Source organism: Palaemon carinicauda, unplaced genomic scaffold (genome assembly GCF_036898095.1).
Source record: "Palaemon carinicauda isolate YSFRI2023 unplaced genomic scaffold, ASM3689809v2 scaffold88, whole genome shotgun sequence".
NCBI classification, from domain to species: domain Eukaryota; kingdom Metazoa; phylum Arthropoda; class Malacostraca; order Decapoda; family Palaemonidae; genus Palaemon; species Palaemon carinicauda.
In genome coordinates this window covers 89,325-117,268 of record NW_027172181.1, presented here as the reverse complement: position 1 = coordinate 117,268, position 27,944 = coordinate 89,325, and the positions used below count along the sequence as shown (strand labels likewise).

Genomic DNA, 27,944 nt, shown 5'->3' with positions numbered 1-27,944 from the left:
TTGTTATCTATCTTAAAATAATTTCATTTTTCATTTCTCTTACATAGTTTATTCTTTACATTTACATTTCTTTACTGCACCAGACTGTCAACTATTTGGTCCTTTGGGCTAGTAGCTATTTGCTTTTGCCCCTTGGCTTCTAATAGTAATAATTAGGCTAAAATGAGAAACTTGAAAATACCTTGTATTTTCCCTAACTACACAACCCTGGAGCTCTTTACACTGGAGATACCTTTTGGCAACAGCTGGAACTAGCTGTAAAACTTTTAGCAATGTGTAACTACCCTACGGTAGTTAGCGAAGGGAGAGTAAGAGTTAGACCAACCACCCTGCTCACACCAGCTGTTGTAACTGAACGTCACTTTGCAATTGTGGCAGGACTTCCTGGGGGAAGGTGATGGCGGGATCAGTGTGTTAAGAGCTCCAGGATTGTACAAGGATACAACAAAAATACAAATTATTTCCAAATCTGTCATTTGTTACAGCGCTATATACAAACTCCTACGATCTTTACAGTGGAGACTCACCGTTAGGTGGGTGTAAGTTCGAAAAACTAACTGGCTAGTGCCTGACCTGAGGTACTACTCTATGCTTAGCATGAGCGGTTTAGAGGCACCATGTCACCTCGTCGACTCTGAGAGCTAATGGCCTGGGTAATTGTGCGAAGGCACAAGAACTTTCATCTGTAATCTCTGCTGTTTTTTCTCCTTTATTCCAGATCACAATATCAGATTTTATAGCACCTCCTTCTATGATGATTCTTGAGGAAACCTTCAGAGCAAAATGCTTTACCACAGTCCGTGCACATGAATGGTTTTTCTTACATGTGAGTTCTTAAACGTTTATCGAGTCTCTGTTTCAAATTATATGTTTTGCCACATTCATGACACTGTATGGCCTCTCTCCCCTGTGAATTCTTAAATGTTCAGTGAGATTTGCTTTTCTAGTGAATGTTTTGCTACAGACATCACAATTGTATGGCTTCTCTCCCGTGTGAATTCTTACATGTCCAGTGAGATGATGTTTCAAAGTAAATGTTTTGCTACAGACATCACACTTGTATGGCTTCTCTCCTGTGTGAATTCTTAAATGCACAGTGAGATGTGCTCTTGTAGTAAATGTTTTGCTACAGACATCGCAATTGTAGGGCTTCTCTCTCGTATGAATTCTTAAATGTTCAGTGAGAGATTTTTTCCAAGTAAATGCTTTGCTACAGACATTACATTTGTATGGCTTCTCTCCCGTGTGAATTCTTAAATGTACAGTGAGATTTGATTTTATATAAAATGTTTTGCTACAGACGTTGCACTTGTATGGCTTCTCTCCCGTGTGAATTCTAGTATGTATAGTGAGACTTTGTTTTATATTAAATGTTTTGCTACAGACGTTGCACTTGTATGGCTTCTCTCCCGTGTGAATTCTTGTATGAATAGTGAGACTTTGTTTTGTATTAAATGTTTTGCTACAGACATCGCACTTGTATGGCATCTCTCCCGTGTGAATACTTAAATGGTAAGTGAGATGTGATTTTGTATTAAATGTTTTGTTACAGACATCGCATTTGTATGGCTTCCCTTCCGTGTGAATTCTTAAATGTATAGTGAGATTTGATTTTATATTAAATGTTTTGCTACAGACATCGCACTTGTATGGCTTCTCTCCCGTGTGAATTCTTAAATGTATAGTGAGAATTGATTTTGTATTAAATGTTTTGCTACAGACATCGCACTTGTATGGCTTCTCTCCCGTGTGAATTCTTGAATGTTTATTGAGACAACTTTTTTTAATAAATGTTTTGCTACAGACATCGCACTTGTATGGCTTCTCTCCCGTGTGAATTCTTAAATGTTTAGTGAGAGGTGATTTTGTATTAAATGGTTTGCTACAGATATTGCACTTGTATGGCTTCTCTCCCTTGTGAAGACTTGAATGTAAAATGAGATTGTGTTTCTGGGTAAATGTTTTGCTACAGACATTACATTTGTATGGCTTCTCTCCCGTGTGAACTCGTAAATGTTTAGTGACTCTGTATTCCGAAATAAATGTTTTGCTACAGACATTACATTTGTATGGCTTCTCTCCCGTGTGAATTGTTGAATGTGCAGCGAGACTGTATTGCAAAGAAAATGTTTTGCTACAGACATCACACTTGTATGGCCTCTCTCCCGTGTGAATTCTTAAATGTTTAGTGAGAGGTGATTTTGCATTAAATGCTTTGCTACAGACATTGCATTTGTATGGCTTCTCTCCCGTGTGAATTCTTAAATGCACAGTAAGATTAAATTCATTAGAAAACGTTTTCCCACATTCACTGCATGTGCATCGCTTTCTAGCTAGAGCATTGGAGTTAACATTACCAAAGATCCTTTTTTTTATCTGCTTCTCCTTTATTTGATTCACCTCTTGATTCAAAACATCTTTCTGTAATAATTCTCTTCCACTGATAACACATGAAAGTCTTCCCTTTTCTTTTCCTTTATCCTCTTTCACAGCTGTCCCTAAGTAAGTGTCTACACTTTCCTCATCATCGACATTCTCTTTACAACTTAATGAACCGTTTTCACTCACTGATGCATCGTACTCGTAGGAATTTTTCAAGTTGCTTTCGCTGGAATCAAACATTTCTGGCTCTACTTTGACTTCCGTTTTTGGATCCAAGAAAAGAGCGCCATCATTAAAGAGAGAAACACTGCCAGAAATATCATTATTTTCTGGATCGACTGCAGGTGAAAATAAATCTTCAATTTCACTTTTCATAGAAAATTCAAAAGGTGGTTCAGAATTCATCATCCTCTCCCTATCAAAAGATGAAACACCCCTTAATATTATTTTCAATAGACTTCAAAGAGGAAATTAAGACAACTTCCTATTCTCAGACATCATACTGTACAACAAAATCTTCCAACATGACCCTTTCTTTTCCAGTCTTACGTCTCTTGCATATACCTTCAGTAGCTTACAAGCTTTAGCAGCACGAGGTGGATGATTCCTTCCTTTGAGATGAAAAATCTGGAAGAAAAGAAAACTACAATCAGTTGGAGAAGAGGAAAACTCAATAAAATTAATGGAGTTTTCTAAAAAATAAAATAAATTCATAAAGTTATGTACTTTGCATTTTTCCTAAATATACAAACCACAGACATTGATCAAGCATCTAAAAATCTCATATCCTCTGTAGATTCTATAATCCACAGTATTTCCTGTGACATTATTGGTTTTATTCTTTAAATAGTTTTTCCCTTGCTCTTCAAAAAGACAGAGTTTCATCCATAGTTTTATTTCCTTTGCTGTACTTCCTCTCCAGTCATCATTAAAATTGTCTTGTTAATACTGCTATGCACCTCTGAGCCTTCCTCCAGAATTATGAACAGCAAAAGGCTTTATAGTAATCCTGCACAGACACAAACACTTACCATAAACTGTTCCATATCACTCCCTCTACCTTTGCTTTGGTTCTACTGTTACGGCAAATTAACATCAATAACATAAGTTGTTTCTTTCTGGTTGCCTTTGCATTGTCCAGTACCTTCTCAGGAACAACAGATACCCTCCATCCCTGTGAAGATGGACCAGGAATTCTGCAATTTTAGGCTGAGAGGGTTTGGAAGGAAAATTACCTTTCATCCTACATCAGCGTAAAAAAAAACTGCCCATTTAACTTGAAAAACTCGTTGTATAGACTATAGCATCACATGGCTTAGGGTAACTAGATGAAAAGACTTCTTACCTAGAGAACCTCCTGGCAGGCTCCAAGCATGAAGATCAAACATGTGGAGCCCCTGATGAAAATGATGAAAGTGAGGCTGTTTGAGTAGATCTGGTCTCTCTAGCTATCTGAAAGGAGGGTTAACTAGGAACTCAAAAAGGTCTGGGAACCAGCCCTTCCGAGCCCAGAAGGGAGCGATGAGGGCCAAGGAAAGACGAATGGTTTCCCTTGCCTTGATAAAACAGCCAGATCAGAGAGAGGGAGGAGGTGTACACCTGAAGACTTCCTCATCTTGTAACTGGGCATCTGTCCTCATGTACTGGGGATACTTGAACGAAGGGAAGACGACTTAGTAACAAAAGTTCATTCCTATGACATGGAATAATTGAAAAACAATACAAGACTGAAAAATTATTTGAAAAAAAAAGCCTCCCACTAATTGGGCACCTCTATATCAATACAAAACACAAGTACCTGGTTTTTTTCTAGGACATCCACACACCCAAAAATAAGAAATAAAATATAATATTCCAATTTCAAAATACAGTCCCATTAGGTTTATGATGCAAATTTCTTAGCAATTAACACCAAGAAAGAGCCTTTTCGGTCAAGGTCAAAGTATTCAAACAAAGTTCCCAGCTTGTGACATAAAAAAGTTCCGAGCTTGTTGCCCTTTGCTGCCCTGGGGGAGGACACTGCCGTCTGCTGCCCTGGGGGGGTGGGGGGAGATGCTGCCATCTGCTGGCCTGGAGGGGGATACTGCCATCTGCTGGCCTGGAGGGGGATACTGCCGTCTGCTGCCCTGGAGGGGGACACTGCCGTCTGCTGGCCTGGAGGGGGACACTGCCGTCTACTACCCTGGAAGAGGACACTGCCGTCTGCTGCCCTGGAGGGGGACAGTGCCGACTGCTGCCCTGGAGGGGGACACTGCCGTCTGCTGCCCTGGAGGGGGACAATGCCGTCTGCTGCCCTGGAGGGGGACACTGCCGTCTGCTGCCCTGGAGGGGGACAATGCCGTCTGCTGCCCTGGAAGGGGACACTGCCATCTGCTGTCCCGATGAGTACCCTTGAGTGTGCCTCTGCCCATTCTTGTAGAATGGCACTACCTGTACAGGAACTGCTGAGAGCCACTACCACCGGCTAGACTGATGTTTAGCACTGTCGTCTGCTGGCCTGGAGAGTGGAACTAAATGCTGCTGAAGAGAGAGGGGAACTGCTTCAGCTACTGCCTGTAGCTACTGGAGCCATTTATGGCCTACTGGCTTTGGCCGGGTTATCCAAGACCTGCTCCCCTAGTCCACTGGCTGCAGTCTCTGGCAGACTAAAGGGGTTAGTTGCCGGAACAGTCGAGGAAGCAAAAGGTCCACCTCAAGCAGGACACTCCCAGAAGCCTGGTACAAATAGGAGTAATGGTGAGAACCCTGGTGCATTTCTTTGGGAAATCCTCAGTTCTTACCAGGATTTCCAAGGTCCCTAACCAAACATCAAACCACAAAGTAGCCTGCATGGGGAGAAGAAGAGTTGGATGAGGCATGTCTAAGATCTCAGAATAACTCCTCTACTGCAGATAGGAGGTGGGAGAAGCTTGGTGGTAGAGCCGGAACATTGGGAGGAGGAGAGCTCAGAGAGCTGTAGGGTGATCGTAGCCATGGCACCCTTCACGCCCTGAGTCCAAGGCAAGGATGCACTGGTCTCTGAGGGCTTCTAGGTGCAAAAGACACCGTGTCTTTGCTCTCTCAGTTGATAAAGCCACTGAGAATCCTGATGAGAGTCAGAACCTGACAGAATGCATGGTCCGACTCTTTCTGCTCTCCTTCCGACGTTGGACTTGGACTTGCAGCGAAGTCCCCTTTTTCCACCCCCGAAAGCTCTTCTCCGAGTGGGTCGCGCACATCCCTCGAGTGACAGGCTGCATCTGTAAACTTGGAGGTTCTTGAAGAGGACTTAGGAAGAGTCTTGGAGTCCTTCGGTTTCTTTCGTGGAAGGAGGAAGGGCTCAAGCATCAAAAGCTGCATTGTCATGTCCCTCCTGACTTCCATCGGTGGTGAACTCTCCGTGCGAGGGGAAACTTCCTCCGAAGGTGGAAGAGAGGAAGCCCCTCCCTGGCATTACCCCCTCGGTAGAGGTGAGGTAGGACAGTGTCCGGTGGAAAATGCAGGAGCAGACCTTGATAGCCTAATAGGAGTCAGCTTTACCCTAGGGGAAGTAACCACATCTGAGACCTTCTTCCTCTTCAGGGGAGAAGAAGCTGTGGTTCCTTACAGTAGGTCTGCTATAACTGTAAAATGCTCTGAGGAGCTGGCAGAGAGTAGGCTTGAAGGCTTGCACCACTGCTCTGACCATTGCCCTGAACCAGGGCTGCTGACTGACTGACGCACTGTCAGACAGATCCCCTGAAGGCCCTGAAGGGAAAGGGACCGACAGTTCCCTGAGAGGAGTCTCTGCTGTTGATGGATCCACCTTCGAGGAAGGCAGCTTCGGGATCCTGAACCCTTCTGTGGAGACCCCTCCTCCTTTCCTCGGCAGTCGCGCTGTAATGCGTTAGCAGGGAGGGGAATGATGCAATGGTGAGCCATCTACTCAATGTTCCTTAAAACCTAGAAGCCTGTAGAACCTGCTCATGGCCATGGTGCAAGTGGGACAGTGAGTGCTAGCGGGCCGGAGAGCACACAGGAGAACAATAGCGCGCAGTAAGACGCTGAGCAGGATGAGGATGATGCTGGTGCGGTTTCTAGAGAACGCGCAGGCGCGCAATACGACGCCACACAGGAGGATGCTGGCGTGCAGTTTCCGGTAAATTCGTAAGAAAGCTCTGGCGTGCAGGTGAGCAATGGCAAGCTGGAGAGTACCAGCGAGCCAAAGGGTGCTGGTGAGCTGGAGAGAGTTTTGGCACAGGAGAGCGCTGTTGCACAGTCGACCACTGGCGCTTGGGAGTGGGGTGACGTACAAGAGAGCGCTTTTGTGCAAGGAGGGCGTTGGCGAGCCTTATACTGAGGCTGTGCATGAGAGCACTGATATCTCAGGGAGCGCTGTTGCACAGTGGACCACTGGCGCTTGGGAGTGGGGTGACGTACAAGAGAGCGCTTTCGTGCAGGAGAGCGTTGGTGAGCCTGATAACGAGGCTGCGCATGAAAGCACTGATGTCTCAGGGAGCGCTAACGAGCTTGAGCTGAAGAGTGGAGTTGCACTGGCGAGTGTTAGCGAGCTGGCAAACACTACTCTTTGGAAGGACAGGGCTCTGCTGGAGAGCGTTGGCAATCGGGAGATCGCTGAAGCATTGGAGGGGGCTGAGGATGAGAAGGAGAAGGCTAGCGGTCAAGGGAACGTCAATGTTCTGGAGAGCGCTGACTCAGTGGAGAGAAAGACGTTCTGGAAAGAGTTTTGAGTGCAGGCGGGCGCTGACGTGCTGTTGAAGAGCACAGGTGCACTGCAGGGAGCTGGCAAGCTGGAGAGAGTTGGCGCTCCGCTGAACACTTAGGTAGAACATCCGAGGATGTACAGGGGATGGGAACAGTAACGACAGGTCAGGAGGTCGACTGGAATGTCGAACTGGAACAGGTATGTGCCCTTTGGAAAGGCGAACATCCACCAATGGCGATCGCGAATGATACGCAGAAGAGACCAGGGCTGAAGTCCGAGGACTAGCCGCAGCGTCGTCAGGAGAAGGACCAGGAAAGGGCAAAAGTCGAGGGCCAGAAGACCACTGAAGCAGCAGCTCCTCTGTGGGCGACAGCTGTGAAGACGAGGCTGAAGAGCCTTTTCAATGATGGTGAAGGGCAACCTTTAAGTCAAAGCAGAGGGTGAGCTCTGCGACGTGGGATCAGCAAGCTGACCTTAAGCAGCAGTCCTCCGAAGAGGAGTCTCTATGAGAGAACTCACCCGATGGAAGAACCACTCATATGAGACAGACGATGGACTTAGTTTCCCCCTCGAAGGATGGACAGAACAGGGGAAACGTAGTGGTCAACAACAGCAGGAGAGTCTAGAGGGTCAGGGGCGTCGACAGCGGTCACAGAAGACGCCTCTGACACCACAACATCGACAAGAATTAGATGATCCAACTCAGAAGTCAACGACGGATGCACACTCGCATTGCGGACCCGGGAGCCGCAAGGATGACCACACCTGTGACACAGAACCCATAGACAAGGCCTTACCCGGGGGGAGAGGTGGGGCCACTTCGCTAGGGAAAACAACACTATCTCTTAAGCACAAGGGTTGGCAAAAATTAAAGTCTACATTACTGCTCGACGGTCTCTCAGAAGAACCCGAACGAGTAGGAGCTTCGGAGGAAGGTAGGTAGACAGAAGAAGAGATCTTGTTATTTCCCCTTCATACAAAGGAACCTTCGAAAGAGAACTATCCCGCTTTGACTTCTTCTGCCCTCGCCAAAATCTTTCCCACGGGGAAGCAGACCACTCCCGATGCTCATTGCACTTATTACCACAATCATACCGTTGACCTCTGCAGGTGGGAGAAAGGGTTTGGCAGTTAGTGCCCATGGCTGACATGAAGGTCCGGCAGGGTTGGCCTTCAAGTCCAGGGCAAGTATGCATGGTTGCACAAGACAACACACACACACACTATTAAAGAGAAAGTATAAACAAAAAGCACTAATGGCAGTTCAAAATATAACTGGGTGAGGATGAAAAGCAGCAACAACGTTTACCATCTGAGCCAGAAGCAAAGTAAATTAAATCACCGGTGTGTGAAAGGGAGCGGTAGCAAGCTACCCCCTCAAGCCCACTAACTAGCGGAATGGGTAGTTAAACCTCACTAAATCTTAATGGCTCGTCATTTCAGCTTCACTGAAAGTAATACCCCTATTGAATAGCGTGGGTTCGTATTCCAGTTACGGCACATACAAAGAATAATTCAAAGCTATCACTCAATGGCAAGTCAAAAAGGCAATGGAGCAGGAGAGAAGCAATGTCCGTTCTCCACCAAGCCAAAAGCAAAGTAGATGCTCACCCCAGTGTGTGAGTGAACAGGGTAGCCGGCTACCCACAACCTTCCCGCTAACTGGCGGTTTAGGTAATTATCCCTCACTAAAAGTCTTATGGCTCATCTTCCAGCCTCGCCGAAAGTAATATCCCTATAAACAGCGAAGGTATAGACAGAACAAATATTTCTTGAAAGTTACAAAAAAAAAATATTGCTTTTAATCCTTCAATCTTCTATTTTTCATATTCAAACACTGACAACTAACTTGACACGAAATTAGACCCAAATGATTGTACTTAGTACAGTTAACCCTGGATAGGTACGGTCCTCGGACACCCCTTTAAGGGTATACTCGGACGCGAACGACCCCGACGCCAAAAAAAATTCTTGAAAAATCAGTTTTTGCAGTAACCTCCTTTTTTCTTTTGCCAAAAAAAACTTCAATGAATGCTTAAAACAACTGTAAAGATAAATACTACTCATCTGCAGAAAAACTATTTATTATAAATATTTTAAAAAATTAAGTAGAAAAAAAAAAAGACCTGACATAAAAATTCATAAAAAAAAAGTTTATACATATATACACAAATCCTTTTAGGAATTGATTCTTGAATGTTTAGGACACATCTTGATGTATTTTGGATGAAGTCAGACCCATGGAGGTGAAGATCTGAAATGAGAAAAAAAGGGTAACTTTTTTTGGCCAAAAAAAATTGTCCAAATTTCATGAATTTTTTTGGGTACCCAAATGAAATAGGAAGTGGCTAATTTTTTTAGGGAATAAACATATGTTATCCTAAAATAGAAATATGTAAAAAAATCTTCATTACTTTGTAAATTACATTTATATCAGGGGCCATATCTAAAGGTAATTTTTTGAGTACTTGGAAATTTCGTAAAAAAATACATATATTTAATATATAATATGATATTTATGCAGGTAAAAATATACCAAAATATCACAAATTCTATAGGGAACTAGAATATATATAGATAGGGCAGCTTACGCTTCGGATATGTCCACAAAATGGCCGCCAACCACACTGACTCAGACTCCCTAATCTGCCACTTGAAATGTAGGAAGGGTATGTCAATTTCAAGGTGTTATTTACTAATCTAATTATTATTGGATATGCATAAAAATTGTATGGTGGGTTGCTGGATAATTGTCGATTATTTTACGACTATAAAATTAAAATTCTGACCCAAAAAAATTTTTTTGAAGGGAAATAAAATCGAAAAAAAAAAATGTAAAACAATATTTTAGCTAAAAAAATTTGATGATATTCAATCAAAAAATAAGTAAACAAAATTTTCCGACAAATAAACATCTAGAGGAATCATTACTCTGTGATAGTTCCTTAGTACGTAGTAATTTTGAAAGAATTGGGAAAAAACGAAAAAATGGCAATCACCGGAAAATCGAACACATACCTATATATACGCCATATCTGGCTAAAAAAAAGATAGGCATGGGTAGCCAGATCATCTAGAAACACTTTCCAACACTATAAAAATATAAGTTTTGCGACACTACTTGCCAATTCCTTACGGTAACATGACTAAGCAAAAAAATGCAAAACAAATAAAAAGGGGTACTCGTGGAAAAATGGCCATTCTAATATACGGCATTTCAGAAAAAAAAAATTTCAGCCACGTGCTAGGCAAACCATCAAGGCATATTTTCCGACAAATAAACATATAAATGAAATATTACTCTGTGATAGTTCCTTAGTACGTAGTAATTTTGAAAGAAATGGGAAAAAACGAAAAAATGGCAATCACAGGAAAATCGAACACATACTTATATATACGCCATATCTGGCTAAAAAAAAAAAATAGGCATGGGTAGCCAGATCATCTAGAAACACTTTCCAACACTATAAAAATATAAGTTTTGCGACACTACTTGCCAATTCCTTACGGTAACATGACTAAGCAAAAAAATGCAAAACAAATAAAAAGGGGCACTCGCGGAAAAATGCCCAACATTCTAATATACGGCATCTCAGATAAAAAAAAAAACATGCACGTGTTAGCCCAACCATCAAGGCACACTTTCTAACACATAAACATGAAAAAAAAAATCAATAATATACGGCAATTCCTTACTACGTAGTAAATTTTTACAAATATTGAAAAAAAACAGAAATTGGCAACCACAGTTAAATACCCAATATACCAATAACTACGTCGTATCTGACAAAAACAAAATCACGCATGGGTAGCCAGATCATCTAGACACACTTTCCAACATTAAAAAAGCAAAAGTTTTACGACACTATTTCGCAATATCTTACGGAAAAATGACTTGGCAAAAAAATTAAAAAAAATTAAAAAGGGACACTCGCGGTAAAATGCCCGACATTCTAATATACGACATCTCAGATAAAAAAAAAGACATGCACGTGTTAGCCCAACCATCAAGGCACACTTTCTAACACATAAACATGAAAAAAAAATGAATAATATACGGCAATTCCTTACTACGTAGTAATTTTTACAAATATTAAAAAAAAAACAGAAATTGGTAACCGCAGTTAAATACCCAATATACCAATAACTACGTCGTATCTGACAAAAACAAAGTCATGCATGGGTAGCCAGATCATCTAGACACAATTTCCAACACTAAACAAGCAAAAGTTTTACGACACTATTTGGCAATATCTTACGGAAAAATGACTTGGCAAAAAAATGAAAAAAAATGAAAAAGGGGCACTCGCGGTAAAATGGTCCTCGTGGTGATGAACGACATTTTAACTAAAAAAAAAAACATGCACATGGTAGCCAAACAATCCACCAAGACTTTCCACAACTGATAACCTATACAAGTTGCACCATTCTACGACAATTTCATAATACGTAATAACTTTGATAATTATGCAAACTACCTCAGAAGGGTAAACTCGGACGCGAACGACCCCGACGCGTCTCAGAAATCGGGGAAGGAGTACAGCTACAGCAATGCACATCTGGACACTACTAGAGCGTGTAGGGGAGACACCTCCTGCAGGTCGATCACCCACAAATTCAGTCACAGGGGTGAGTCACGTGAGAAAAACCTGTTTTTTTTTTACGCTCGGGGTCGCAAACGACCCACCGTACCTATCCAGGGTTAACATTAGGGTGAGCTATGAGTCCAAACAAATTGCATTTCCAAAAACAAACCAGGACAGCCTCTGGACATGATTACTGCTCTGTACCCCAAATACAATCAATATACTGTAAACTTAATTAATAACATCAGATATCTAATTTCGTTAACTCACATTAATACTGAAACCTGTAGAATTTATTCTTAAATAAATTGGGTTATGGATTTTACCCACAAGACCCAGCCCTGGGACTTGGAATATTACTCAGCAAAATATCTTTAAATCTTAACTTCATTCTTGTGAAACCTGAATACAGTACTATACAGTACTAAGAATGCTGTGAAATCATTTGACGAGAAACTCTCTCTCCCGAGAGACCAATGCAGATTGAAATATTTGAGAAGAGCATTTGTGGAAATGAAAGAGAAACCAAATATTTAGATATTTTAATGAAGATTCTCCTCTCAAGGACAATCCAATGGAAAATTATAAAACCTAAACTAGTCACTAAGACCACAAAAGAGATCACATCAAGAAAATCACATAAATCTTAAAAAATAATTTTCTACCTTATTACTATACTTATATTCAAACCCCCAAAATGCAGATATCTCCGTACCATAGTACTTTGCAAATAATTGCAAGGCTTCATATTCCAATATGAGCAGACTGGCTTTTAATTCTTCCTTCCTGCTAACATCCACAACTTCACTACAGTACAAGAAGCAGGTAGAATCATCCAGTATTACTTTCAAAAAGAGACAATGTCACCAGCATTGTTTCAAAAGGCTTAATGCTGTATATTATTCTCTAAGCTTTATTTAGGCTGTGACCAAGCCAATCAACTACTGCCCCTGCAACTGAATCAGCAGATATTTACAAGTTCAAACTTGATACAAATGTTTTTCTGTTGACGATGTTTCATTTCCTTGTTTTTATAATGCTTATTAATTCAACATTGTTATCTATCTTGAAATAATCTCATTTTTCTTTTATATAGTTTATTCTTTACATTTCTATTTCTTCACTGCACCAGACTGTCAACTATTTGGTCCCTTGGGCTAGTGGCAATTTGCTTTCGCACCTTGGCGCTTCTAATAGTAATAATTAGGCTAATATGACAAATTTGCAAATAATTTGTATTTTTCCTAACTATACAAACCTGGATCTCTTTACACTGGAGATGCATTTTGGCAACAGCTGGAACTAGCTGTAAAACTTTTAGCTACTTAGCGAAGGGAGAGCAAGAGTTGGACCAACCACTCTGCTCACACCACAACTTGTAACTGAAAGTCACTGTGCAATTGCAGCAGAACTTCCTGGGGGAAGGTGATGGCGGGACCAGGTTGTGTTAAGAGCTCCAAGATTGTATACATAGGGAAAATGCAAATATGTTCCAAATTTGTCATTTATTACTGCACTACATACAAACCCTAACGATATTTACAGTGGAGACTCACCGTTAGGTGGGTGCAAGTCCAAAAAACTAACTGGCTAGTGCCTGACCTGAGGTGTTACTCTGTGCTTCGCATAAGCTGTTTGGAGGTACCAGGTCACCTCGTCGACTTTGAGAGCTAACAGCCTGGGCAATCGTGCGAAGGGGTAAAAACTCTCACATCTATAATCTTTGCTGTTTTTTCTCCTTTATTCCAGATCACAATATCAGATTTTATAGCACCTCCTTCTATGATGATTCTTGAGGAAACCTTCAGAGCAAAATGCTTTACCACAGTCCGTGCACATGAATGGTTTTTCTTCCATGTGAGTTCTTAAATGTTTATCGAGTCTCTGTTTTAAATTATATGTTTTGCCACATTCATGACACTGGAATAGATCTCTCATGTGATTTCATATGTTTAGTGAGATATTTTTTCGAAGTAAAGAATTTGTTACAGACGTTGCACTTGTATGGCCTCTCTCCCATGTGAATTCTTAAATGTTCAGTGAGATTGTGTTTCTGGGTAAATGTTTTGCTACAGACATTACATTTGTATGGCTTCTCTCCCGTGTGAACTTTTAAATGTACAGTGAGACTGTATTTCGAAAAAAATGTTTTGCTACAGACATTACATTTGTATGGCTTCTCTCCCGTGTGAATTGTTGAATGTGCAGCGAGACTGTATTGCGAAGAAAATGTTTTTCTACAGACGTTGCACTTGTATGGCTTCTCTCCCGTGTGAATTCTTAAATGTTTATTAAGACTATGTTTTTCAATATATGTTTTGCTACAGACATCGCACTTGTATGGCTTCTCTCCCGTGTGAATTCTTGAATGTTTATTGAGACTATGTTTTTTAATAAATGTTTTGCTACAGACATCGCACTTGTATGGCTTCTCTCCCGTGTGATTTCTTGAATGTATAGTGAGACACTGTTTTGTAATAAATGTTTTGCTACACACATCGCACTTGTATGGCATCTCTCCCGTGTGAATTCTTGAATGTATAGTGAGATGTGATTTTGTATTAAATGTTTTGTTGCAGACATCGCACTTGTATGGCTTCTCTCCCGTGTGAATTCTTAAGTGTATAGTGAGATGTGATTTTGTATTAAATGTTTTGTTACAGACATCGCACTTGTATGGCTTCTCTCCCGTGTGAATTCTTGAATGTATATTGAGATTTGATTCTTTATCAAATGTTTTGCTACAGACATCGCACTTGTATGGCTTCTCTCCCGTGTGAATTCTTAAATGTATAGTGAGATGTGATTTTGTATTAAATGTTTTGCTACAGACATTGCACTGGTATGGCTTCTCTCCCGTGTGAATTCTTAAATGCCCTGTAAGATATGATTTATTAGAAAACGTTTTCCCACATTCACTGCATGTGCATCGCTTTCTAGCTAGAGCATTGGAGTTAACATTACCAAAGATCTTTTTTTTTATCTGCTTCTCATTTATTTGATTCCCTTCTTGATTCAAAACATCTTTCTGTAATAATTCTATTCCACTGATTACACATGAAAGTCTTCCTTTTTCTTTTCCTTTATCCTCTTTCACAGCTGTCCCTAAGTAAGTGTCTACACTTTCCTCATCATCGACATTCTCTTTACAACTTAATGAACCGTTTTCACTCACTGATGCATCGTACTTGTAGGAATTTTTCAAGTTGCTTTCGCTGGAATCAAATATTTCTGGCTCTACTTTGACTTCCATTTTTGGATCCAAGAAAAGAGCGCCACCATTAAAGAGAGCAACACTGCCAGACGTATCATTATTTTCTGGATCGACTGCAGGTAAAAATAGATCTTCAATTTCACTTTTCATTGAAAATTCAAAAGGTGGTTCAGAATTCATCATCCTCTCCATATCACAAGATGACAAACCCTTCAATATTATTTTCAATATACTTCACAGATGAGATTAAGACTAAACTTCCTATTCTCAGACATCATACTTAACAAGAAAAACTTCCAATATGACCCTTTCTTTTCCAGTCTTACATCTCTTGCATATCCCTTCAGTAGCTTACAAGCTTTAGCAGCAAGAGGTGGATGATTCCTTCCTTTGGGATGAAAAGTCTGAAATAATAGAAAACTATAATCAGCTGGAGAAGAACACAATGAAAATATGAGAAATTTAGAAGTAATTTGTATTTTCCATAAAATACAAACCTTTAATTATTTAATGGGGATTATCTTTCAGAGAAGCTGGAAGATTAGCCATTAGCACTTTAATGCAAGGTGGCAACCACCCACACACTAGGTAGTGGGAGGGTTGAGGGGGTATCTGGGATAACCGGGTACACCAACTCACATATCAGTGATATGTCATCATTTTTCATTGCAGGAAGTTCTTACGGGGGACAAGTGATGGAGGGACAATGTATGATTAGCTTAAGATATGACAAATTCGTAGATAATTTGTATTTTTCCTAGCGATACAAACCTTGGTTATTTAACGAGGGTTTACTACCCACACCGCTAGTTAGGGGGGGTAGGGGAGGGTAGCTTGCTATCCCCCCCCCTCACACCTGTGCTTGAGCTCACTTTGCTCGGAGGTAGGACTTCAAGGGAGATAGGGCTGGCGGGTAAGTTTGCTTAAATAGCTAAGGTTCGTATAGTTAGGAAAAATACAAATTATCTACGAATTTGTCATTTGTTCCGTAACTGGAATAAAAACCATGCTATCTAATAGGGGTGACTCACCCATTAGGAAGGGTGGACATCCCAGCCAATCTGGCTTTTGGCTTTACCCGGGGGCTCCTGATCTGAGTGTATCAGTACTCAAAAAATAAGGAGTCCCTGTACCTCTCTAAAACCATGCTATGCAAGGTCCGTGGCCTATGCAAGCTGTGTGCTGAGGTATGTAGAAGTGTGACTGTCCTGGTAAAGTTATTCTGAGTTCTTTAGAAGGAAAAACTGTGTAACTAGGACTTTCCCAATACCACCACGTCAGGGTATGGGGACGTAACAGTATTAATCATAATACAGTGGTACCTCTACATACGAATTTAATTCGTTCCACAACCAACTTCGGATGTAGAAAATGATCGGATGTAGAAACGAATTTTCCCATAAGAATACATGGTAATTCATTTAATTCGTTCCTCAGCCTAAAAACCCATAATAAATCCTCAATAAATGGCTACACATAATTACACATAACAATAACATAAATGCACAATATGAAAGAAGCATGTAAAAAAGATAATTATAAAGAAATAATAAATAAAAAATGTGTTTTATTGCCACTTTACCTTAGAGACAGGCCAACGCAGGTGTAGGATTTGCTACGCCAGGAGACGGACGATCGGCGAGAAGGTAGACATGGTGTTAACATGTTCTTTAAATAAATACTCTCTCTCTCTCTCTCTCTCTCTCTCTCTCTCTCAGAAAAAATTAATAGACGTCTCTAACACTAACAGTGAAGAAGAACAAGAGTCTCTCTCTCTCTCTCTCTCTCTCTCTCTCTCTCTCTCTCTCTCTCTCTTGTTCTTCTTCACTGTTAGTGTTAGAGACGTCTATTGAGAGAGAGAGAGAGAGAGAGAGAGAGAGAGAGAGAGATTAAACAAAAAGAAGAGATTAAACAAAAATGTGTTGTGTACATATGATTTTTAACAGCGTTAACGAGTTGAAAGACAGTTAAATGTAACTTAACAAACAATATCAGCGAATCTGAATTCCTTTATTAACTAAAACAAATATTGATACAAACACACTCGTGTGCGTATGCGCAAACACACACACACACGCACAAGGAGACACGATCGGCGAGGAGGTAGAGATGGTGACTGCGATAACATACCGTAACTTACACAACGGAAATTTTAATCTAACTTAGCTTATTTATTCTTTTATTTTCATTTTCATATTTAATATCTTTTACATCTTTTTTCTTTTGATTTTTTATTTTCATCACTTTCAGTGACGAGTTACGGTATGTTATCGCAGTCACCATCTCTACCTCCTCCCCGACCGTCTCTCTTACTGCGTAGCAATTTTTGCACATGTGTGTGTGTTTGTGCATACGCACACGAGTGTGTTTGTATCAATATTTGTTTTAGTTCATAAAGGAATTCAGATTAGCTGTTATTACTTTCTTAGTTACATTTAATTGTTTTTCAACTCGTTGACGCTGTTAAAAATCATATGTACTCTAAACACATTTTTGTTTAATCTCTCTCTCTCTCTCTCTCTCTTGGAAAAAAATAATAGACGTATCTAACACTATAACAGCGAAGAAGAACGAGAGAGAGAGAGAGAGAGAGAGAGAGAGAGAGAGAGAGAGAGAGAGAGAGAGAGAGAGAGAGAGAGAGAGAGAGAGAGAGAGAGAGATAATTTTATTTAAAGAACATGTTAATGCTATGTTTAGAGAGAAACAGAAAAAGAGAGAAGTCTTATTTAAAAGAGCTTGTTAATGCTATCATAGTTTTCTTTGCTTCACTTTTTTCTTTCTTTCTGTTCATCACGCTGGCCCTTCTCACAAATGATCGTTGCCAACAATCTCTTTGTCCTTTATCCCTATCAACAAAAGGCGTTCTATCTCTTCCAGGGTATTGCTACAATGTCTTGTAATAATGGTGAACCCCTTTGATGGTTATTTGCTTTAATGGCTGCCTTCAGCTTGATGATCCTCGAGATCATAGGCCTATTCCGGCCATATTGTTTAGCCATACAGTATCACTCACATGCACACTGCTCTCATGTTTTTCTATAATTTCTTGCTTCAATTCTAATGAAAGAATTGCCTTCTTCCTGTACTGAAACTTGGCTTCTTAGGCACCATGATTATAGGTAAAATCAAAAAGGAAATGTGAGAAAAGGAAGAAAATAAGCACTGTTAATAAAAGACCAAACAGAAGACAACCACACGATACACACAAGAATAGAGAACTGAGCACTCGACGCTCAATGGCGTAATGTTTACTTCGTGTGTCGAAATAAAATTCGGGTGTAGTCAAAAATTTGCTCGAATTTTACTTCGGATGTTGGAAAATTCGGATGTAGATACGTTCGTGTGTAGAGGTTCCACTGTACTAGGAACACAAAGGAGCATGGTTTACCTGCAGTGGATTGAGGTCAGCTATGCATAGAACACAGGATGCTAATTTCTCCTAGAGAGGGGAGAATGAAGAAAAGCATAAGGGCCAGTCAAACCTTTTCATTCACGCAGACTAAAACCGGGTAACAATGCCACTCAACCTTCTGCTACTTGTCCAATAAGGAGCTTGAGGTTTTAAACCAGCTGTTGTGCAGCCAACACAGGACCGATAGGGAACGTATCGGGTCTCCTGTGGGTTACGTCTTGCAGGTAGTGGGATGTGAATGTGGTCTGACAATTCCACACCCCAGCTTGAAGAACCTGCGTCACTGAGAAGTTTCTCTTGAATGCCAGGGACATAGCTACGCCCCTGACATCATGAGCTCGGGCGACGTGACAGAAAAGGGTTGGATTCAGTGCATGGTCTATGACCTTGCGAATCCACGCTGAGATGGTGTTCTTGGTGACCCTCCTTTTGGTCCTTCCTGTGCTGACGAATAGTCCACACACACGACGACGGGCTGTGGCTGTTCTCTTAAGATGCAGCCTCAAACTCCTCACTGGGCATAGTAAGAGATGGTCTGGGTCATCTGTTACAGTAAGGAGACTAGAATTCCGGAAGGGGTCGAATCGTGGATCCGCTACTCCAAGGTTCTGAGTCTTAGCAATAAATTCAGGGACGAAGCTGAATGTTACTCTCCCCATCCCCTTGAATGGACGATGTTGTATGAGAGACCACGAAGATCATCGACTCGCTTGGCCGAAGCCAAAGCTAGCAGGAACACCGTCTTCCAAGTTAGGTGGCGATCGGTTGCCTGCCGCAATGGTTCATACGGAGGTCTCTCAAGAGACCTGAGAACTCGAACCACGTTCCATGGGGATGGTCTTAAGACCACTGGAGTGACTAGCACGAGCCGGCGAGTGATGATCCTGAGAACACTAACGATCATGAACAGGAGAATGACGAGAAGATTGGCGATATTGCAAACAGGAGCTCTGCATGGCGAATGACGAATGTAGAGGGCTATGATCCCTAGAAGACGTGCAGGTCTGAGGGTGATGGAAGGGCTCGTCATCAGCAGGTAGCCGTCGAAGGGAACCCAAGTGAGTGCGAGGGTCATGAACAACACTAGATGGAGAAGGCAAGAGATGGGCTTCACACAGACTAAGCGTCGACAGGAGAAGAGACGGCAACAACAGGGGCAGCAGGAACAGGATTACTCTGGGAACCCAGCTCAAGGAGCTTAAGAAAGACTTCCTTAGAAGGAAGTCCAGCAACACCCAAGGACAGCTAAGCCTGCAACACATCTACATTGTGATAGTGTTTCATGGTAAAGACATACTTTACACTTATTATCTGTACTTTTGTAATATGTAGTGATATCTTAAAGAAGAATTGTGAAGGAATATGGACTCCATCATCTTCCTCTGGAAAATGTCCCTATCCCAGGTACTGGCGGATTAGAGCAATGAAGAGAAAAAGATAATAAGAACAATACAAAAAGTCAATTACAAAATTAACGCCACTAAGGCAGCAATTACTTTCAATAAAACCAGTTTAAAAGTTTCTCATGAATACCAGGGACAAGGGACAGGACAATGCTTTGTAATTATTAACATCATTAATATTATCAACCAAGCTACAACACCTCCATAGAAAATAATATGGAAAGGCAGGTTTTCTGTGAACCCGGTAGGGGTGTACGTAACATAGCGGCCGCCTGTATGTATCATGAAGGCAGACTATGAATACGGCCGTGTAATGGGGGGTCGCAGGGGGGCATTAGCACCCCCCAATAAGTAAGTAGGTTAGGACACGGCTTGTAGGTTAGGTTAGGTGGGAAAAGTTTAGGTTAGTTGTTGTCTATTTTCTATACACACAGGAGGAAATGGCCGCTGATATAAAAAGGCTACGTCCGGTAAGTCCTAGCAAATAAAAACTCCAGTGTTTGGACCGTGTTTCATTAGTATTACTCGGCTTTCCACCAGAAATCATTATCAAAAACATTCAGAATACCTATACTGTAATTATGTTAATATTTCGATAGATTTCTAAAATATTTTGTAGAGTCTAATGGATTTTGCTTCGCTCGCGAAAAAAGAAAAACTTCAGGCTCCTATGTACTGGTAAGCGGTACATGCAGGGTGGGACTCTATCGAAATATCACCATAATTACAGCGTGCACCCGTTTTTTGAAGCCATATAAGATATTGTTTTCATGGTAAACAATAGATACTTTACAACGAAACTGGAATTTCGTATAAGAAATGAACGAGTGCTAGCTAGTTTGGTATTTTTCTCTATATGTTTAATAGGGGCTGGGGCATAATAACTTACATATTGGTCTGTCAAAATGTGAAATATGTTTTGTACGACAAGTCCATTGTTTACATCTGAGAGACAGAAGGGAACTTTTTGCTCATGCGTTGTTTCCCATGGGTTTGGGAAGCTTTCTGTGCATTTACAATGATGTATTTGTCTGCTGGTTTCTTTAAACCAATTAACAGTTTACAAGTAGTACTTCTTCATAAGTTCCCGGATGTTGTTCTACAACAGCCATATTTTCCCCACCTACCCCATCGGTTTCAACTCAACCACCATCACAAAGCCGTCTCCAAGAGGGAAGTTGAGGGAAGTACATCAATCTATTTCAAAATTTTGTGTAATTTCATTAATGTCGGCAACTGACTATGATGGAAATGCTCTCTGTTCAGTGCAGAGCTATTGTTACTCGTGAAATTAACAGCGAAATAATGCCTCAAAGTTCCGATTTTAACTTAATTTTTTGGGGAAAACCAGCACATTTCTACTGCAAAGCTTCTGTAAAGATTACCAAAACAAAAGGGATTTATTAGTGATTTACTTTTAGTTGGAGACCTGGATAGGAGGTCCAGCTAGCGGTTGTGACCTGGGAAGGAGGGTCCAGAGGGGCTTGCCCCCGGATAGGGGCTGTGACCTGAGAACTACTAGATTAGGTTAGGTGGGTTTGTAAGGTTCTCTTACAATTATCAAAAGTTATAAATAATCAGCACGGCGAGATGTAATCACGACGCGACCAGAAAACTTACTGGAGGTTGAGACCTGAGCGAGCACGCTCTCTGACCCCGGGTCGCCTCATGGCACGTATTCCTCCGCCAGAGGTTCCCCCGCATATAAAACGGAGATAGGGTAAACTACACAAAATTCTGGTCGGTTGGGAAGAGATCCCAGATACTCCTAAGAATGTAGTTCGAGGTAAGTACTCCGTGTTGGAACAAATGAAAATGTTATCATAAATTTCCACACATTTATTCTAGCGATACACACTTCGTACATATGGCGGTAAACCTCACGCTAAAGTAGCACCCAACACATACCCTAGTCTAAACCTATTTGTGACGTACCCTGGCCTATTTGATATAATTTACAAAAAATGTCAACTAGAATAAAAGAACAGGAACTTTCTGCTTACCGTAAATAAATACTACTTATAACATATAATTGGACCAATTACGATAGATTTAAGTATAATTACCTGTGGAGACGCAGCTATGGGGCCTTGGACAAATCTCTTGATTGGATAAGCTTCGTTAGATCCTCATCTCTAGGGTGCCTGTCATTTGGATAATGCTTTAATTATAATTTTGTAAATTACACTTAATATATAAAATCAAATTATCTTATGCAATTATTTGAATGTAAACAGGACGATATAAGTAATATAGCTGTATATGAAAACAATTTCCCTCAGCACTCGCATTATTGGAACGTATTTTCTACATTCTAGTTAAGTACCATATGCAATGGTTGGACACCTGGAAATTCACATCAGGACCCTAATTTGTCGTTATTTTGTGACGTGTGTGAAGGAGGACCATCAAAATTCCGGTCCCGAGCGAATTTCGGCAGGCCCGTGCAGGGAGAGCCGAAGAAGAAGACGACACCATGAACAACGCTGCTAGGTCATGCAAAAACAGATCTAGTTCGGCCAGGTTAGTCTTATTATATCCTCTATTTCATGCCGCATGTCCGGCCTTTTCTTCATGCATTCCTTGTTAATATATACATGCCACTGTCAATACATTGTTTTTTTATCTCTTCACCCCATTTGGGGAGCCCCATGGAAACTCAAAACCACTATTTGTGGGTATATACAAACAGCAATATAATTCTGAGGGACGCGATATGTTATTATTCGGTTAGGGATATCTCAATCACTTCACTCAAAAAGTTCCGAACAATGTTTCTGACGAGTATTCCCGATGCGGAGCCTTTGTAGTTTGTTGGGACAGAGTGAAAAACCACATTTTAGACACAAGCACATCACCTAACCGAATGTTTCAGTTTCCTACCTAACCTAAACTAGGAGCCGTATCCTTAGACTGCCGTACTCTTTGTCTGACCCTGTCCCAACGAACGACATTCACCGAAAAAGCCTGTTATAAATTACCAAAATAAAATACATTTTCGGTTTCATTGTAGTGAATTACATGGCAATGTAACCTAGGAAAACAACTACTTTTTCTTATAGAAAAAATTACACGCTCTCTTCGAAAATGACACTCGTTCCCGTCGCAAATGAATAGTTTAAAAAATGTATATACATCTATATCCTCCGATAATGGGGGACCCCCAGTGGGAACTCGGGGTTTTGGGTGGGGAAAACATACTGGGGAATCGATATATAAATGTAAAACAAGCCTTTTCTTCTCTATTCATTACCTTCTTGAAATTTTAATAACCGGAGGAAAATACAAAACAGTATATCTGAATAAACTTTGGAGGCACCGTTGCAAAGATTGTGTCATGAAAAAATACAGTAACCAGTGCTGCCAACGTCCGATGTAGATAAAATGTTATTTTGTGACCTGTCATACTACTAGGCTAGGTTAGGTGGGTTTGTTAGGTTCTGTGCCCTTTTTGTACTTTTTATATATTGGGTAAAACTTATATGGAGAAATTATTTAAAATACGTATGGAAATATCTATCATTTCTATCGTTAGTAATGTCAGTGTGCCGTTGGTAACTCTGTGTACCATACGTCAACGTTGGTAACACTGTATTATTGGTAATGTTGCTAATGTTATCGTTCGCAGTACATTCGTAAGAGAAGTGACACCATTCAACTTGAACTTAGCCGAATTGGTTGATCTGTTTGTTTCAGATTAAAATGAACATCAAATTCGGTTAAATAACGTTATTTACTATAGGAAAACATATATTTTCTGTTCCAAATCTCACCCTGTAATACAATAAAAAATTACCACATTTTCATATATTCCTAAGAATATTTTATGAACCCATGGCTTATTGTTATTATTATTATTAAATGCTAAGCTACAACCCTAGTTGGAATAGCAGAATGCTATAACCCCAGGGCCCCAACAGGGAAAATTGCCCAGTGAGGAATGGAAACAAGGAAATATAAAATATTTTAAGAAATCAATCTTCTAACGGCGGTTTGACAGGCGTTAGTGGCAACCCAATTAAATAGACTTTTGAAAAAAACGAAAGGCAAGTGATTCAGGGTCCACGTTCCAGGTTCCTCGTTGCTCTCTCCACAACAGTGAAAACACGTGGTCTTGTAAACAGACGCCAAAATTATCAGTAACCAGAAACAGATTCAAGTTATCTTACCTTATTCCGATTCACAACGCCCAGTTGACATTTTCTTTCACAAATATCCCCAGTCACACCAAGTTGAGTTTATATATTACACAATTTCACAATGGTGTTGGCTTCTCCTCTAAATAAATGACTTACTTTGAGGCACTATGTAAAACGCGTGTCACTATTTGCAAGAGGTCTCTACTTCAAGGGTCCTCGTTGCTCTCTCCACAACATTGGATTGTGGGCATACTACTAGATGGAGCACATTAGGTGCAAAGTGTTGCCATCTGCAAAAAATTCATTATTATTAGTTTACCTCCTACACAGACAGCTTCACAGATTGCATACTTTTACTTCAAACTTCTATGACCTTTCTAATATACCGGGAAACCTCTTTAGTAGGGGTTTTTAAATTTCCTTAACCCGTTAGTTGAAAATATTCTCGGTAGTATCCTCTGGCTCCCTACACAACACACAAAGCCTATTATTATCATTCCTATTTCTATAATCTTCCTTTAATTCTAGCGTATTTAACCTTGTTTTCATAACTATTACAACCTCATCAGTGTCAAGTTCTCCTATGAAATCTCTTCTACCATTACTATACATAAACCTCAGTTTGGTCATCTCTGCTTTCTGTTCATCTATTTTTTTTTTATTTGCCACTTTACTTTTTCGAGTTCTTGCTTTTTATACTTTCTTAATTGGTCATCTCTGCTTTCTGTTCTTCTATTTTTTTAATTTCATTTGCCACTTAACTTTTTCGAGTTCTTGCTTATTATACTTTCTTACTTGGTCATCTCTGCTTTCTGTTCTTATATTTTTTTAATTTCAATTGCCACTTAACTTTTTATTTCATTTTCGAGTTCTTGCTTTTTATACTTTCTTACTTCTTCTATTTCAATATCATATTTATTCCATATTTCTATGATATTTTTCCCCTAACATTTCTCATATGGTTCTCTTAATTGATCTTCCACTACCTCCTTAATCTACTCAAATTTAACAACATATTCATTCTCTCTGTCTCTCTCTCTCTCTCTCTCTCTCTCTCTCTCTCTCTCTCTCTCTCTCTCTCTCTCTCTCTCAAAGATTATGAAATTATAAAACACAAATAATTAAGAAATTTATTTACCTTAAATTGAGATAATTCTAAATACAGATACTGTGAAAATGTTACAATATGATGAATAGTTTCAAATACTACCAGTTTGTATCCTTATTTTTCATGAATTAAATCTTCCAAATAAACTAATAATCAGGTTTTTAAATCAATAAAAATAACCCTTTAAGTAACCCAAGAAATTAATAGTGAAGAAGGTAAGACAAAGTCAACCGTGACGGGGAGCCGTTGTAAATATTTGTTATGGAGTTACTAACATATTTAGTCGTACTCAGTGTTTTAACAAAACCTTGTATTTCACGTCGTTATATGTCTAAACGGCTAGTTTCCTGTCTATTATAATGTCTAACGAATGAATTAAATCCAAAGGATTATCTATAGAATATATAACCTAGAAATAAAAGTCTAGCTTAGCTCAAGCCAGGCCTCCTTCTCATGTTTACATGTCACTCAAAGAATGTTATTTTAGAAAGGGACTTCATTTTCAATCACAGAATGATGTAAATGGCTTATTATTTTATGATATAAAGTATTGATATCGTGTCTAATAAAAAATGAATGAACTTGATGGAGTATAGCAGTATTTTTTTTTTATTTATATCAGTTCTATAGATTTGCCTGAATATTGTAATGGACCCCATTAGAATATGAAGGTTTTTGATCAGCGGGAAAATTGAAGGTATTATTGTACTGTAATCCATAATAGTCAGAATTGCAATAAAGTAGTAAAAGAGTACATAGTTTATGCATTTGATTCGTAATAATAATGTATATATTCACACATGTTATTGTGGCGAGCTGTGACCATCTGCATGTAGGGTCTGGCAGGCTGAAACCACATGACCAACTCTCAACTGCTGCAGAACAAAACGCTCACAGGTCGTTTCCTGATATGCATGTCATTTTCTTGAAACCGTTTGTTAGGAGGCCTTAGGCTTGTGCTCCTACTATTATCCTTTCTCCATCAAAAACTAAATTTCCATTCTTTATCCATTTGAGTGACTATTCTTTGTCTCTGTAACCTTTTTCTAGTTCTTCTTGGAATCTTCCTATTTTGGTGTTTCCACCTTTCCATTGAAAATTTTTCCTCTATAGAAGTGAATATGTGACTGGTCTTCCTGGCTATCATTGCGGCTGGAGTCTGTTCAGTGTCCTTTGTTTCTTCTAGCAATTCAGCAAAGTTCTTAGCCTGCTTTGTTATTGAAGTTGGTTGGCTCGGGGCTTCATTTTGATGTTTGGCAACCTTCTTGATGTTTTCATCCTTAGAGCCTTTTAAGTATTGCCCAGATCTTACTATTGCTGCTCTGTAGGCTTGATTGATTTCGGTTAAGCCTAGTCCACCTTCTCTGCGTGGGAGGTATATTCTGTCCATACACTGGTTTCTATATGTGTCTTTGTGCAGGGTGAGAATCTTCCTGGTCTTGACATCTATCCTATCTATCTCACCTTGTGACCATTCTACAATACCAATTTTCTCAGGTGGTGAATCAGAATCTCTAATTTTTTCCTCGGATACTTGGTTTCTACGTCTGCCCCACCCCTCATACCTTATGTATGTGATGCAGAAGAGGAGTACTTTCTCCTCCGCAAGGGACCATTTAACATTTTGAAATTGTCTCCTTTATTTTTTTGTTTCCTTCCCTTGATGGTTACTGGGGTCCAGGATTAGGACTTAACTGACCTGGTGGACTCCTAAATGTCTAGTGAGAAGTTGTTTCAAAGTAAATGTTTTGCTACAGACATCGCACTTGTATGGCTTCTTTCCCGTATGAATTCTTGAATGTTTAGTGAAACTGTATTTATGGGTAAATGTTTTGCTACAGACATTACATTTGTATGGCCTCTCTCCCGTATGAATTCTTGAATGTGTAGTGAGACTTTGTTTTGTAATAAATGTTTTGCTACAGACATTGCATTTGTATGGCTTCTCTCCCGTGTGAATTCTTGAATGTGTAGCGAAATTTGATTTTGTAATAAATGTTTTGCTACAAACATCACACTTGTATGGCTTCTCTCCTGTGTGAACTCTTAAATGTATAGTGAGATGACCTTTTTTAATAAATGTTTTGCTACAGACATTACATTTGTATGGCCTCTCTCCCGTGTGAATTCTTGAATGTGTAGTGAGTTCTTGTTGTGTAATAAATGTTTTGCTACAAATATCACACTTGTATGGCTTCTCTCCTGTGTGAACTCTTAAATGTGGAATGAGATTCTTTTTTGTATTAAATGTTTTGCTACAGACATCACATTTGTATGGCTTCTCTCCCGTGTGAATTCTTAAATGGTAAGTGAGATATTGTTTGCAAGTAAATGCTTTGCAACAGATATTGCATTTGTATGGCTTCTCTTCCATGTGAATTCTTAAATGTGTAGTGAGTTTTGCTTTTGAAATGAATGTTTTGCTACAGACATCACATTTGTATGCCCTCTCTCCTGTGTGAATTCTTGAATGTGTAGTGAACTGTGCTTTTGTAAAAAACGTTTTGCTACAGACATCACATTTGTATGGCTTCTCTCCCGTGTGAATTCTTGAATGTGTAGTGAACTGTGCTTTTGTAATAAATGTTTTGCTACAGACATTGCATTTGTATGGCCTCTCTCCCGTGTGATTTCTTAAATGCACTGCAAGATTATGTTTATTAGAAAACGTTTTCCCACATTCACTGCATGTGCATCGCTTTCTAGCTAGAGCAATGGCATTATAATTACCAAAGATCCTTTTTTTTTATCTCCTTCTCATTTATTTGATTCACCTCTTGATTCAAAACATCTTTCTGTAATAATTCTCTTCCACTGATTACACATAAAAGTCTTCCTTTTTCTTTTCCTTTATCCTCTTTCACAGCTGTCCCTAAGTAAGTGTCTACATTTTCCTCATCATCGACATTCTCTTTACACCTTAATGAACCGTTTTCACTCACTGATGCATCGTACTCGTAGGAATTTTTCAAGTTGCTTTTGCTAGAATCAAATATTTCTGGCTCTACTTTGACTT

The 27,944-nt window shown here is 40.0% G+C and overlaps 3 protein-coding genes across 3 annotated transcripts in view; all 3 read right to left on the bottom strand.

The window, feature by feature from the left end:
- The window catches only part of LOC137637607 (zinc finger protein 721-like), a 313,366-nt gene that overhangs the window by 219,956 nt on the left and 65,466 nt on the right, over positions 1 to 27,944 (bottom strand). Inside the window, 2 exon segments of the mRNA XM_068369755.1 lie at positions 21,748 to 21,825; positions 23,851 to 24,110. The gene's annotated coding sequence lies outside the window, so the exon portion shown is untranslated.
- On the bottom strand, positions 859 to 12,937 carry LOC137637603 (zinc finger protein 665-like). The gene is made up of 5 exons (XM_068369751.1): positions 12,911 to 12,937; positions 3,414 to 3,556; positions 2,544 to 2,797; positions 1,814 to 2,333; positions 859 to 1,588 (listed from the first exon to the last, which is right to left on the bottom strand). The coding sequence occupies exons 1-5, from the start codon at positions 12,935 to 12,937 to the stop codon at positions 859 to 861; spliced, it is 1,674 nt and encodes a 557-aa protein (XP_068225852.1).
- On the bottom strand, positions 12,288 to 27,418 carry LOC137637602 (zinc finger protein 665-like). Its single transcript, XM_068369750.1, has 2 exons — positions 26,620 to 27,418; positions 12,288 to 15,098 (listed from the first exon to the last, which is right to left on the bottom strand). Exons 1-2 carry the CDS (start codon positions 27,300 to 27,302, stop codon positions 13,565 to 13,567), a joined length of 2,217 nt encoding a protein of 738 aa, XP_068225851.1. The 5' UTR covers positions 27,303 to 27,418; the 3' UTR covers positions 12,288 to 13,564.

Bases quoted from the DNA above. Each gene is read 5' to 3' on its own strand.
- LOC137637603 (XM_068369751.1), bottom strand. From the start codon at position 12,937: ATGCATCTCCAGTGTAAAGAGATCCAG. The intron at 3,557-12,910 runs GTTTGTATAGTT...CCATCTTCACAG, and splicing joins TCCAGTGTAAAGAGATCCAG to GGATGGAGGGTATCTGTTGT. The intron at 2,334-2,543 runs GTAAAGAGAATG...CCAATGCTCTAG, and splicing joins TGAAAACGGTTCATTAAGTT to CTAGAAAGCGATGCACATGC.
- LOC137637602 (XM_068369750.1), bottom strand. From the start codon at position 27,302: ATGGAAGAGAAGCCATACAAATGCAATATCTGTTGCAAAGCATTTACT. The intron at 15,099-26,619 runs AGTCCTAATCCT...TCATCTGTGAAG, and splicing joins GGAGTCCACCAGGTCAGTTA to TATATTGAAAATAATATTGA.